This window comes from Gouania willdenowi, chromosome 15, assembly GCF_900634775.1.
Source record: "Gouania willdenowi chromosome 15, fGouWil2.1, whole genome shotgun sequence".
Taxonomy (NCBI): domain Eukaryota; kingdom Metazoa; phylum Chordata; class Actinopteri; order Blenniiformes; family Gobiesocidae; genus Gouania; species Gouania willdenowi.
The window spans coordinates 9,818,360-9,831,694 of NC_041058.1; the positions used below are offsets into that span (position 1 = coordinate 9,818,360).

At 39.4% G+C, this 13,335-nt stretch overlaps 2 protein-coding genes across 4 annotated transcripts in view; both read right to left on the reverse strand.

Moving 5' to 3' along the window:
• Window positions 1–203: 203 nt before the first annotated feature.
• LOC114476764 (gremlin-2-like) lies at window positions 204–8,240 on the reverse strand. The gene is made up of 2 exons (XM_028468655.1): window positions 7,874–8,240; window positions 204–1,349 (listed from the first exon to the last, which is right to left on the reverse strand). The coding sequence occupies exon 2, from the start codon at window positions 1,346–1,348 to the stop codon at window positions 782–784; it is 567 nt and encodes a 188-aa protein (XP_028324456.1). The 5' UTR covers window position 1,349; window positions 7,874–8,240; the 3' UTR covers window positions 204–781.
• A 901-nt stretch (window positions 8,241–9,141) lies between these two features.
• LOC114476491 (regulator of G-protein signaling 7) overlaps window positions 9,142–13,335 on the reverse strand; it is a 58,000-nt gene continuing 53,806 nt past the window's right edge. For all 3 annotated transcript variants that reach the window (XM_028468060.1, XM_028468061.1, XM_028468063.1), the window contains 6 exons: window positions 13,155–13,265; window positions 12,927–13,052; window positions 11,354–11,540; window positions 11,147–11,236; window positions 9,722–9,755; window positions 9,142–9,635 (listed from right to left, as the gene is read on the reverse strand). In XM_028468060.1, coding sequence (XP_028323861.1) covers window positions 9,735–9,755; window positions 11,147–11,236; window positions 11,354–11,540; window positions 12,927–13,052; window positions 13,155–13,265 — 535 coding nt within the window. In that variant the 3' untranslated portion in view covers window positions 9,142–9,635; window positions 9,722–9,734. The remainder of the gene's footprint in view (window positions 9,636–9,721; window positions 9,756–11,146; window positions 11,237–11,353; window positions 11,541–12,926; window positions 13,053–13,154; window positions 13,266–13,335) is intronic.

Below are 13,335 nucleotides of genomic sequence, written 5' to 3' on the forward strand. Positions count from 1 at the left end.
TCTTTATTACTTATGAAGTGATAAGAGAATGCTGTTGTGCGACTATGATCCTAACGTTATGTTTTGATTAAATATATTGAAGCAAAAAAAAACATATATTTATTGAATTAAAGAAATAACACATGTTTTGATACAAATTCTACATTTCCTGTTTTGTGTTGATCCTGTGTCTTGATGGGTAAAACAATTACATCCACTCAACATTTTGTATCAAATTGTTTTAATATACATAATACATACAAATACTTGCGCGTATCTAAAATTCATATATTGTATATATTGCATTGCACATGCTGTAGTATTTTCCTACTGGCTTGTACACACAGTAAATTAACAGCATCTTTGAATGCTGTCGGTACTTTTTTCTTGTTCTTGACATCGATTGTGAGATGTCGACGACGAAGGTATTGAAAAGGTACAAGATACAATACTTCTAACAACACACAAGCGCTCATTTGAGGAGTTCCATTCTGGTGGAAAATGTCACGAATTACTGGTGCTGCATTTTCAGTGCTTTCTGTCAACGTGTTTAAAAGGCGTGTGTTGACAGTGGTCAAATTTATTATTTAATAGAAGTTTTCTTTTTTTTTATTTTACATGCAGCTTTAATTATTGTCTCTCTTCCATCGTCATTGAATTCAGTCTCTTTCACATGAGCTGAAATGGCAGCATCCGATGCCGAGTCCTTTATTAAACATTTTTATTTTATTGAAAAAGTAGTGCCAAACGTGAATAGTGTTGCACAGATTCAGATTGTACACAGATTGTTTTAGCTCCTTCTTCACAGTTTACTGCTGACATCTACAGACATGCAGCGGCACTGTTTGACCCTCTGAACCTTACGGTGTCTGAACGGAGGCTGCAGGTCGGGGCAGTCCAGCTGCACTGTGAGCTGAGTGATACGGTGCGGCCTGCAGAAGGAGCACGACTGGAAAGGCTCTTGGACTTTACTGTGGCTTTTCCTTCCCGAGGCCTGGCCCTGGTTATGTCCATGACCCTGGCTGGGCCCCAAATGACGCGGGATGTAGAAAGAGTTGCACTGGCCATAGCAGAAGCGGTTGACCACCGTGCGACTGCGGCAGCCCTCCTCGCTGATTGTCTGACGGAGGGGCTGAGTTTTGCACCAATCCCTGCGGAGATACCGACGCTCGGTCACCACCAAGGCCTCCCGACTGGAGGACAGCACTTCTGGTTTCTGCTGCAGCAGCAGGTGGTGGCGTTCGGCTGACAGGTTTCCTTTGGTCTTGTACGGGGATGGGATGGACCCCTGAGGGCGAGTCTTTTTACCCTCCCCAGTGATGCATAGCACCCCAGCCAGTATGACGGGTATAGTTATTCTCCACAGCATTCTGCACAAATAAACAAGAATCACAATGTTATACAGCACATATAATTGCGTAGTTGTTTTGTGTGAACCCAACACTTTAACACTTAATCTACACATAGGTCTGACAATAGTGAACATGTGTGACACAATTTGGCACCACTTCACTTGAAGTTTTATACATAAGGCTGACATTACGCTGTCATTATCTGTCACTAGCATAAATAAGGTGTTATGAAGGCTGTCATTCGCTAAATCACGACACCTTTGGAGCTATGTTGGCATTTTTTGGGATAGGTAGGGTTAGGGATTAGTTAACAAACAAAACTTAGAATAACTAAACCCCAAAACCACTTTTTTGAAAACAAATGTATTTGGATTTGAACTAGTGCTGTTGATTGATCCTTGTCCAACTCTCAATATTTTAGTCAAAATATTTAAATTTGGCATATTTTGTTGTAAAATGTCAGTGATTGCCCTCTATGGGTTGAAACTCAGCTAGTACCATTGATTTTTGCTATTAGCTGAGAACAAAATCATGTGACGTTTTGGGACCATCTTGCATCACAAACAAGCACTGTTTGCCCCGCCCTTTTTATAAAAACTAGCACCTGTGAGCTCTACAATCTGTGGTAAGTAGTTGGATTGAGAGAAGAGTGAGAGGAATATTGAGTAATGAGTAGCCAGTTAGCATTGCATATATTCTTCATTGGAGATTTTATAGTATAGACTAGGATTCTCTTAACTGCTCCAGGAGCCCCGCCCATAATCAAGGCATTTTTTGGATTTCCCTCCTCATGGCAGGTCAGGAGAAAGCAGGGGTTTAGTTACTCTTAAAAGGCCCATGTTAAGCTAAATCAACTTTTCTGTGCTTTAAACATGATAAAAGTGCTATAAGGGCTTCATACACATGCCCAAAGTGTTTTTTTTATTGATTCCCTCAATCATTAGTTAGAGGGTGATTTGCTCCTTTCTTACTGCAGGATGAGTCCAAACACCTCGCTCCAATTTGATGACACGTTCCCACTTTGATGATGAGCTGAGCTGGAGAAGCCGCGCCTCCAGGAAGCTCTCTGCCGTGATTGACATGTAAACGGACACGCCCACAAAAGTGAGCTTGTCAGCGTCCTTCGCACTGTGCTATGTAAGTCAGTGTCCAGTCTATAGACACGCCCACTCAAATCAGCCTGTTAGTGTAGAGTTGCTCAGAAAGTGACTTTTCAGAGGCTAAATCTCTGGAAAACACGCGAGTTTGGGAAAATAAAACTCAAATACTTTGTTTTTGGGGTTCTTAGAACAAATAGAGATGGGTGAAATATAGCATGATATAGAACCTTTAAATGACAGCCTTTATGACACCTTATTAATGCAAATGACGTGTGTCATGTCATAATAATGACAGCGTAATGTTAGTTGAACCTCCCTTTTCTATTCAGCCTTCCAGGCATCATTGAGCAAATGAATCCATCACCCAGGCCCCCATTTGTTCGCATCTGTGTCATTATTTCTATTTGCTTTCCTCTCGGCTACACAACTCTCACAAAATAAACAAAGCCACGCCATCAAAGGACACGTTTAAACACCCATAACGAGAAGGGGAAGTTGATTTTATTGGTCCCGTCGCTGGGTAAAATGATTAGGACTTTGCTTACTTTAGTCATGAACTATGCCGCAGATATGTAAACAGACATTAGAGAGGTCCATCTGCATGTTATTAGGGAAGAGTTGGGGAGTTGCACCGTTCCCTTTGGGGAGTCCACTCATCTACTCTTTTTAGTGATATACTGTGAAGACAACTGAACTTGGAGTGACCCACCACCATGTCCGTAATCACCAGTTTCTCCAGTATCGTGCAAGCACTGGAGCCCATTGCCCAATCTGGAGGAAAGATTTCTCCCGTCATTCGCGATGGAGAATCCGTGTGCAAGCTGTCAGCGTTGGCGCCAGCACATTTTTGACCATCACTCAAGCATCTTTCCAGCAGATGTGGCTGATCCTGACGGCACTTGCATGACATCAAGTCAGTCTTACAGAGAAGCTAACTTCCTCAAGGCCGTTGGCTGCTGATATAGAATGCATGGCTTTTGTACATTGATTGAGATTTGTATATATTTCTCCGTGTCCTGTATCTACAACTCACTTTGACGTGAAACAAATGGCTTAATCATAATCCACTTATTTCTAGCCTTGACACTGGATTCATTGCAGATCTTTCTATCCACACTGAAGCCTTTGCATAAGTTAAACCGCAATAAAAACACAAAATTTCACAAAGGAATTAAAAAAAACAAACATGTCTGTTTTGTTTTTCATTTATTATTAATGTTTTCCATATGCTCGTGTGGGTTTTTTGCTGTGGTTTCCTTCAACAATCTAAAATCTAGTACAGGATGTAAAATGTAGGTAAAATATTGTTTGAGCTATGGAATCAAATTCACACCCAATCCCACCCATCATCGCTTTTGGACAGACAGGCAACTGGCGGCCTGGGGGCCACTTGCGGTCCTCTGTCAAATTTGGTCGGCCCCCAAAATGTTTAATGCATTTGTAATGAAGTTGGAAGTTATATGAAGCCCAACATAACACACACAACTCCAGAAACACAGAAAACGACAGCAAAATGCACAAAATGATAACAAAGACACACTGAAAAAAAACTACATAAACACAAAATGACTATATACATATACAAGACTTCAAAGATGCACAAAATGCCAACAAAATGGCAGAAGAATGCACAAAATGACAACAATAACGCAAAAAAATAACAAAAACACACGAAAAGGCAACAAAGACAAAACCATTTGTTCTTTCTTGTATCAATGCTAAGATTGGTTCTAAATCAGGGCTGTCCAGTTTGGGGGTCGCAGTCCAAAGTAGGCTCGCAAGCGATTGGTTTTGGCCCGCTGCCCATATTTGCAAATGTTTTGTTTTTTTTTTTTTACTTTTTTGTAGCTTGTTCTGCTCTCTATAGTACTCTATATAATCTCTATTTCAAACAAAATTAATGTAATAAAAAAAACCCAATTAAAGAGTCCCACCTATTGTGACCAGTCTTCATCTGCTCCTGTTCTACCTTCAGTGCACCACACGCTCATTTATCTCTTCCTATGCTGACTGTGAATTTAAGTGCTTCTGTGCGCTGGCTCATGTTCACTGTTTTCGTCCTCATCCTAACATCCGTCTCCTGAAGAGACACCCTGTGACTTGTATGAGCCACGGGCTGCAAAGCCTTGGGGACTTAGTTAGACGGCCTTACGCACTGTGTACATAGGGAATGACAAATAGCCCATACAGTCAGCAAGCGGGCTTCCTCTCCAACCCCCCCTAAACTCAACCTAAGTATGATAGTGCCGGCCCTGCCAAGCTATCCTCATAAATCTTTGCAAAGAGACAAATTGAGGTTCTGGTATAGGGATTCAGGGGCTTTGGTTGGATAGCTGTGGTGGATGGGTGAGTGGTGAGCGGTTGGCGTTGGAAGATTAGTTGAGTTTACTACAGCTGACCTTTAATGACCAAAACCAACAATGTTTTACCTTTGGGAGCACTGAAGGCGTAAGCATTTCTTATATGCATCTGTTCATCTCTCTCTCTCTCCACATCTGTCTCTTTTTCGACACAGTGCACCAATCATCACACAGTACTGAAGGCAGAAGGCGACTGTGGTTTGTGTGTTAATGCAGACACAGGACGGAGCAGGATATTACTGTCTGCTGAACATTAATATTGTCCACAAACGCAGCTTTATGTTAGACCAGAGCCACAAATACTTTGGATGTTCCTCACTGAACTGAACCAAATTCAACCCTCTTATGTTATTAAAAATACCAGAAAAAAACATTGAGGCTGCTGAGGTAGACACAAGCCTTTGGGAAAACAGCTATTATCAACAGTGGGGGATTTACGAATGGCATTGAAATGCCACGGTAATCTGTCGTGTCTATACAACAATGGATCTAAGTATGGAAACAACGAAAGCAAAAAAAAAAAAAAAAGTCCACCCTAGAAGTCAAATATTTCAGTGTTGCAAATATTTAGCTGTTGAATGATTAAGTACAGAAGCATGAATCCTTTCAAGGCCCGCAAATTTGTACACACAGATGTATTTCCACGAAACCATGTGAAACATCTTCCCAGCTTGTCTTCAAAAGGAAGGTTTAAAACAAACAAAACCTGATGCCTCAATTATCGGTGCGTCACAAAGTCTCATACGGAGACTGGTAAGTGCAGTTAATTACAGTAGAAGTGCATTAAATTCACCGTGCAGCACAAACCTCAATCACGAGGATCGCCGTGCACATTTAACATGCACGCAAACACCCATTTGTGACTGCGACTTTGTGGTTAATCACGCGCACACACACACACACAGGATAAAGAGGTAAATGAAATGTTTTCACTTGGAGCCAATTACACATGGAGGAACCATGTCATTATCTGCATTTGTGGATTGTGTTTTCCCAAACTACTTTTCATTAACAGTTGAGGGTATGGGCGGGGGGGGGGGGCTCCTCTCTGGGATCCTGCAGTGTAAATGTGTCTAATGCCAACATTGCCAGGAGGCTGCTTCAGGCAGTTTGGGCGGCCATTTGTCACCACAATTCATCTTGATAATGACTAGCAGCCCAAATATAATGCCTTCCACACTAAGTACTGGTAAGAATGCGAGGCAGCTCCTTCGCCTCAGTGGCATTAAGTGCTTCAAAAGAGGATGAAGAGCAATTAGAAATGCCATGATAGCAGGAGAGAGTTTCATAGATGATCCATTTGAACCACTTTGCAGTCTGCTGCTCTGCTTCCATCTTAAGACTGAGATATGTTTATATTGTCTATTGTATATTCCTTATCAATCAGATCAATAATGACAGCTTGAATTATTTGGCCTAGTTAAACTGTGGGATTATGTGATTTTAATGAGATGGGCGATATTATTGGCTGACAACTGTATCACTTTTTCCACCGATATTGAAAAACTGACTGAGACAACATATTAAAAAAACTAATATGGCATTTTTATTTTCATTTTGTATATATTATATTTATTTGTAGAATACGTCCAGTGGGCATCACATTAAAAGTAGCCTTAACTTGTTATTTCCATGTAAATGTATAATGAATGTCAGAAATCGAACAATATCAACATATCGCATGTCGTCAAAAAGCTAATATCAAACATCCTTAGTTTTGTTTCATTGATTCTAGTTTGCAACTGTAACCCAGCAGGTTAAAGCTCTGCTTGTTAAACTGGTGCCATGTTCATTTTTTATGACGTTATCTCAAAACAATCTTACATATGATTTTCAATATCTGTGGAAAAACCAATACCAATGTCAGCTGATAATACATTTTATGGCTAATATTGGCCAATAATATCATTCTTCCCTAGTTTTTGTGAAAGGACCCCCGGCTCAGGCCATGACTCCCAACCACGTCATTCCAATCCCCTCTCTGTAATGTTAGCCTTGCGTGTCAACAGTGCTGTTAATATTTCCATCAAACGCCAGTTTAAACAGTTTAACTAGCTTAAAATGAACGTGTGCACAATGTGTGTGTGTGTGTGTGTGTGCGCGCTAAATCCTCTTTGACCCCAGAGCAGGTTGTACAAGGTGGCGCAGTCACCAGCGCTGTAAGCAGGATCAGAAGGCAACCTGCACCACCATTCACCACACGCTTACTGAGAAACACACACACGTTACACACACACGTTACACACACACGTTACACACACACACGTTACACACCTTCTGGGACTGAAAGGATCGCACACAATGCAGAGGGAGAAAATACAGTTCTTAACACATACTGGTGTAAACGCTTACTTGACGTCACAACAATTGCACTGACTTCTAATCTCACAGTACATTACACTGTCATCACTCACTAATTCTCTCACTCACAACACTAATTACTTTGAACCATCAGCCATTAATTATAGTACTTTAGTCGACACTTATCCAGAACACCTTCCAGTGCTTTAAGTGGGGGTATTTGTTTCCAATGGGTGGCCTTGATGGGAATTGAAGACTTTCTGATGACAGAAATGGGAAAACCTACTTATTACAACTCCCCCAAAAAATGTGTTCACCTTAATAGATTGACTGAGATTTGTAAAAACTAGCGCTAGCAAACACCGACTTGCATTCCCTTCATTGGGTTTTTTCTTTTTCTACATGTTGGCATTGGTTTTCTCTGTTAAGTTTCCCCTCACAGCTTGAAAATAATGTGTTGAGTCGGTTTCTAAATTTATTGACATAGTTAAAATCTGTAGCTGACTCAAGAAGCGAACTGTCCAACGCTAACAAACCTTGTGCCAAGGGTAAATCTTGAATAGCTCTCAGTCCTGTAAGGCTAGATTTCACAGATAAGCGGGTACATGTAGCTGTATTTTGTTTCTCTTTGATGCACAGACTTGAAGTTTGGAAACTCTGAAACTTGTATAATGGAATGTGCATGCAAAACTCCTAAAATAAGATGGATAACTAGAGTAAACATTGTGTTGCGCTTTAGCCTCAACTAGTTTCAATGATTTTAAAGATTTGGTTCAAATACCTCTCACCACAGTGCACAGCTGTACATCAATGTAGTGTGCAATGCCGTCAAGGGACCTCCACTCTCAGTGGTCCTTGCGTCCTCTTCCAGGTTCTGGTTTCCATGGCAACATGTTCAGTAGTATCCTCAGACTTGTGTGACACACTCAGATTTCCATCCTTGTAGATAGCTGGTGTCACATCCAGCCTCTTCCTTGGCTTTAAACCTTCCTCCCTCTCAATGGTTTTGAGTGAAAAGCTTGAATAAGTCGGAGGATCCAGAGTTCAGAGGCAGGACGACTATCCTGTGGAGACTGTCTGCATGCAGTCTGTCTCTGAGTGTTGGAGTCACTGTGAAGGCTGCCTTAGTTTGAAGCCCCACCACCCCTCACCCTCTCACTCCTCAAGATGGGAAGGGTTTTTCCTATTGGTCCTCATGGTCATTGGGAGAATCAAACCAGACTTTACTTCTTTCATGTCAGCATGTCTGTGTGCATGGATGTGTCGACCTCCAACTTTTTCCACACCCACCCTAATGTCAAAAAATGTAACTTATCACAATGACTTTTGCGTTATTACTCTTTTTCTCCAGGTTTGTGCCTTTGTGTGACTTTACTGAACTCTATAAGGAAGTGGACGAGATGGAGAATTGAAAAAAAACTCTACAGAAGAAAAGCAGAAATGTTTACGTAACCACTTTAAAAAAGAAAAAACAAAGTTCAGTGTTTAATCCATTAATCCTAGTGTGTGTTTGCCTGTTTAATGGTTTTGACAATGTTAACTTTTGCTGATCAAACCTCGTGTTTGGGCTGCTGTTTATTAAACTTAAACCTGTATGAAATAATTTAGCACCCTCTTGTGGACAAAAGTAAAAGTGCAGAAGCTCAACGTGTCAAGGAAAGAAATCCAAGTCCAGGCCAACACAACAGATAGAGGGCCAACTTTAATAGTACAAGTAAGTAAAAGTGTCTTAAAATATGGTATAAAAATAAATGCGGAAGGAAATAACAAAGAAATGTGTTCTAGCTTAAGACAGAAGACAGAATTCTTTGTAAATTTTTGAATTGGATTTTACAGGTGCAATAAAAACCAGCTAGTTGTTATAGTGCAATAAAACAAATGTAAAGCAAGAAAATAAATAGCACAATAAATAGTTATTTCTGAATCATTATATATGTTTATATCATTTGTATATTCATTCTGCACAACACTTCCAATAGCAACAAAGTTTCTGTGACCTTGGTTCATGTAAAGCGATGAACTTTCAGCTGAAGTCGTCTTTTTTTTTTCCTTTCTTGGGTTTGTTCTACTGTGTTTTTTTTTTTGTTTGTTTTTTTTTTTTTCATTTGTCTGTCTGACATCATTTGTTTCAGCTGGAAGAGGGAGATGGTCGCTCCAATCCAGCCGCTTTGTTGGAAAGAACTGGAAACTTGAATTGACTTCCTTTGAAGGCCCATTTTTTTTTAAACTTTTTTTTCTTAACCCCCCAGTGGTCTGAGAGTGTCCTCATCAGTCCATCAACATCTCCTTTCTGAGAATACTGGAACTATATCAGGTATGAAAAGAGGAGCGGGAGAAGAACGGTCCTCTCTGCAGACATGCAACATCCTGTGGACAACAGACGAACAGACGACTTGGCATCCGGCCAAGCCTGGAGCTGATGACAGACATTAAAGATGACGACATGAGATGCTTCCCCCTCTCCACGTCCCAGAGAGAGATGGCATTGATTTTTATCTTCATGGCACACGACTGATTGACCTCTTGGATTCAAGTGGTTTCTCCTGTGGGTAAGAAAGAAATGCTTGGGCTTTTATTTGGCTGAATAAAAAAATGTGAGGAAGAGAACATAGTGAATATATGACATTACCTGGAGCCAGTCTTTAGAACAAGTTCTTACTTTTCTGTAAAAACAAAAGAAAACCTATCAATGCCTTTCTTTTATGATACAACAGTCAGTTAAATACATACTGTATATGGTGTCCCGTTCCAACCTTTTTCCACTTCTGATACGATACCGATATTGCGGCCTAATATATTGGTCGATATTGATACGATACGATATCCATACCTGCTTAATCCGTGTACCCTTCGTTCTTTGGTTATTACATTTTAAAACCAAATCAAAATAACAAAAAAACAGTGGTTATTTTTGTTTCACTGATGTAAAACCAAAACAGAAATAACAAAAACCAGATAAGCAGCGTTTTTCAGTTTTTAAAAAATAACTAGAGCGAGAACAGAAGTCTGCTGCCCCTCGGTTTCCCTCCCCAGGTCCTGGACCATGAGGTCTCCGCACACATTACGACTGATTTATTTCAGCAGTTTTCTGGTCCTGCTCATGTTTTTATTCAGTCTGTGGATGTTTTAGCTTTAAAAAAGCTGCTCACGTTTTGTTTTGGGATTGATACAGTTCAACTAGTTTCCAAATAAACTGCTAACTATTGACTGTGAGGAACAATAGTTGTTAGAATTTCTATGATTTGGCCCTTTTGAAGGCAGTGAAAATATTTTTACTTTTTTATTTTAACGGAATAACCAAAGAACGTAGGGTACACAGATTATGCTTTAACTGCTTATTTTATTCTTTTTATTTAATTTTTTTATTTTTTATTTTTTCAACAGCAGAACTTTTATTTCCAATGTCATCCCTCAGTTGAAACAGTGGTACAAACATTTTCTTCAGGATTATTTGAGGTCAAGTTCAGGAACCAGGAATTAGATTTTTCACCTAAATCTCTTTCGTCTATTGAGGATTTACAGCTTTGTTTTACCTTTTTATCAACTCATCCAGAGAATCTGAAACATTCAGTAATTGCTCATTTTCTGTTGTAGAATGCTCAAAAGCAATGGGTTACCTACATTTTAACACCAAAAATGAGATTTTTCTACAATTAAATTGAATGAATGGAAATAAATTAGAAAAAAATATTATATTAAACTGCAAAATAAACAATTTATGCAGTCAGCATATCTATATGTCAACTGCTGATTTATTCATTTAATGCTGATATACTGTATTTCCAATATCAGCGTTAGATCAGGACATAAAATACAACAAATATGTAGTTCAGGAAAGAAGCCCTAGGTTACAGCCCATAATTGATGATAACCTCTGTTGCTCCAGATAACAGAGAGTTTCTATTCAAGGTCAAAGCTACAGAAACCGGTGATTTTACTATCACTTTTGGGTTTAAAGCAGCTTATTTATCACATTTTGTGCCCATACACCTTTAATACCTCCATCATGATTACAGACCAACATCTTTGTTTTGAACTATTTGTGTTTTTTCACCTTCTTCTTGGCCTGTAATAATTCCTGGTAGGCATTTGATCGTATGAAACGGCTGTAAGAGTCGCTCTTCATCAGCTTGTAGATGTGTTCCTGTTGAAGAGATGGTGAGACGCTCCAGATTAACCTGGACTTTATTCCGTTGCTTTTATCAAAGCCTTTGACTGATATTATTGTGCGTTACTTGATGTTTCTCTGTGACTAACTCACCTGTGCGTCCTCGAAAGCGTAGCGTCCGGGATCTTTGACATTCTGGGTGGTTTTGCCGTAGCTCTTGGAGTCCACGTTGATGGCACTGGGGGCCCCAGGGGCCAGAAACTCCTGCCAGATCTCCTGAACCCTGGTGGGAACTTCTCTGATTGGACGCTTCTTTAGCTCCTGGACCGCTAACCAAAACCTACAAACCACAGGTAAGATGAAGGATGACAATAGCTGGTTGGATCCTGCCACTTTAGTGAGGAAACATTTCCAACAAATGGAGTGAAACAGAGAAATTGTCTCATAATGAATCCCAAGGTTTATTTTTGGGGCGTGCTATCAGTTATTTACAGCACTGAGGAAGAATCTCAGTATTTTTAGTGAGTAATCTTGTTAGTGTTGCATGCATGTTACAATTCCTCAGATTTTATTGCTTCTTGATTGACCTAATTTTCAGTTTCTGGTAAAACAATGCAGGCGTTAACCATGAGAGGGAGCAGGGGAGCTTCTCTTTTAATCATTCATGAACAAATTAAACCCCTGATTAAATAATATGCCTTCTTATAATTACTTTATTTAAAAAAAAAAAAAAAAAAAACATTGATTTATTATAAAATATAAGACAAATTACTTTGATAATACTTCATCAAGTGTGTTCACATAAATATGTTAGTTATACATGTAAAAGTTTGTTGGACATTAGAAAAGGATGGACTGCAAAGTATGATTTATTTAATATATATTATATACTGTATGTTTAAGTCATTAGCCCATGTGGGTGGGGGGGGGGGGGGGGGGGGGGGGGGTGCGCGCACTCATGTAGAAGGGAACAAAGTGTGAATTAAATCCTCCACAGTCAGTTTTCACCACCACCCTTGCATCATAAAAGAAGAAATTATGGCTTCTTTGAGAAACAGGTGATGGATTGAGTTTTTACTGAAGTACATGTGAGTTATAGCGTTTTGCACAATAGTATTTGTTTTCTGAAATTCGCTTTTTTACTGCTTTCAGGTAATTATTGTGACAGTTTGTTTTAATTCTGTGGATTAAAAATTTCCGTGAGCGAAAACTGTATTAAAATATTTTTAAATTTTCTTCAGCTAATAAAAACTAAATTATAATCTTCACATGGGACCAAATCCAATCAAAACGAAGTTTCTTTTTTTGGAAGGTGTCCAATCAAAACTACTTTTGTTGCGTGGAAGGCGGGACAAGCCGGTAAGTGAACCAATAGAAATTAGGCTGATATTTACAAACATTAATACCATATCAGTATGATCAGTGGTAATTGACTCTAAAAAATGCATAAACTCTTATGCTTTATATTAAAATATTAATGTCATTTAGTTGACTAAAACTGGAATATATAATTGTTAAAGTCCTGATGATTAAATTTTGACTAAAACTTATTTGCATTTTAGTCAAAAGAACATGAAATCTGAATCAAAATTTGGTGTCAAAATTAACACTGGTGTCAGATGACCACCTCCAGGATTGAAGAGATTAAATCATCACAAGAGAACAATAAATATTCTAATTAATTAAAAATAAATATAAAAATAGAATAATAAAATTAAAATTGTACCTGAGATTCTCTGAACTGAACTCAGACTCCAGAAACTTAAGGAACTGTTCTCTTCCAACAGGGTCTTTGAGGACCTCATCGATGCCGAACGCCCACCTCTTCACCCTCTGCTGGCCGGGTTCCTTACTGCAGAACGACACAGAAGCAAACAACAAGGCCTTCACAGATCTGGTAATCACTAAAAATCTTCCCGTTTTTTCCCATCAGCAGGACATTTGTGGTTCTCACCTGGCTTCAAGTTCCCAGACTATGGTGTCGTCTGAAATCCAAGGATTTGATGGGTCTGGGGGAGTGAGGAAGGGGTCGTATTCAATGTACTGCTCAGTGTAGCCCAACAAACTGTTTTTCAGGAGAAAGCAGAAAAAAGAACACATAATAATGAATTACTCTGCATCCCTCAGGGACACCT

Coding starts and splice junctions, on each gene's coding strand:
- LOC114476764 (XM_028468655.1), bottom strand. CDS start 1,348: ATGCTGTGGAGAATAACTATACCCGTCATACTGGCTGGGGTGCTATGC.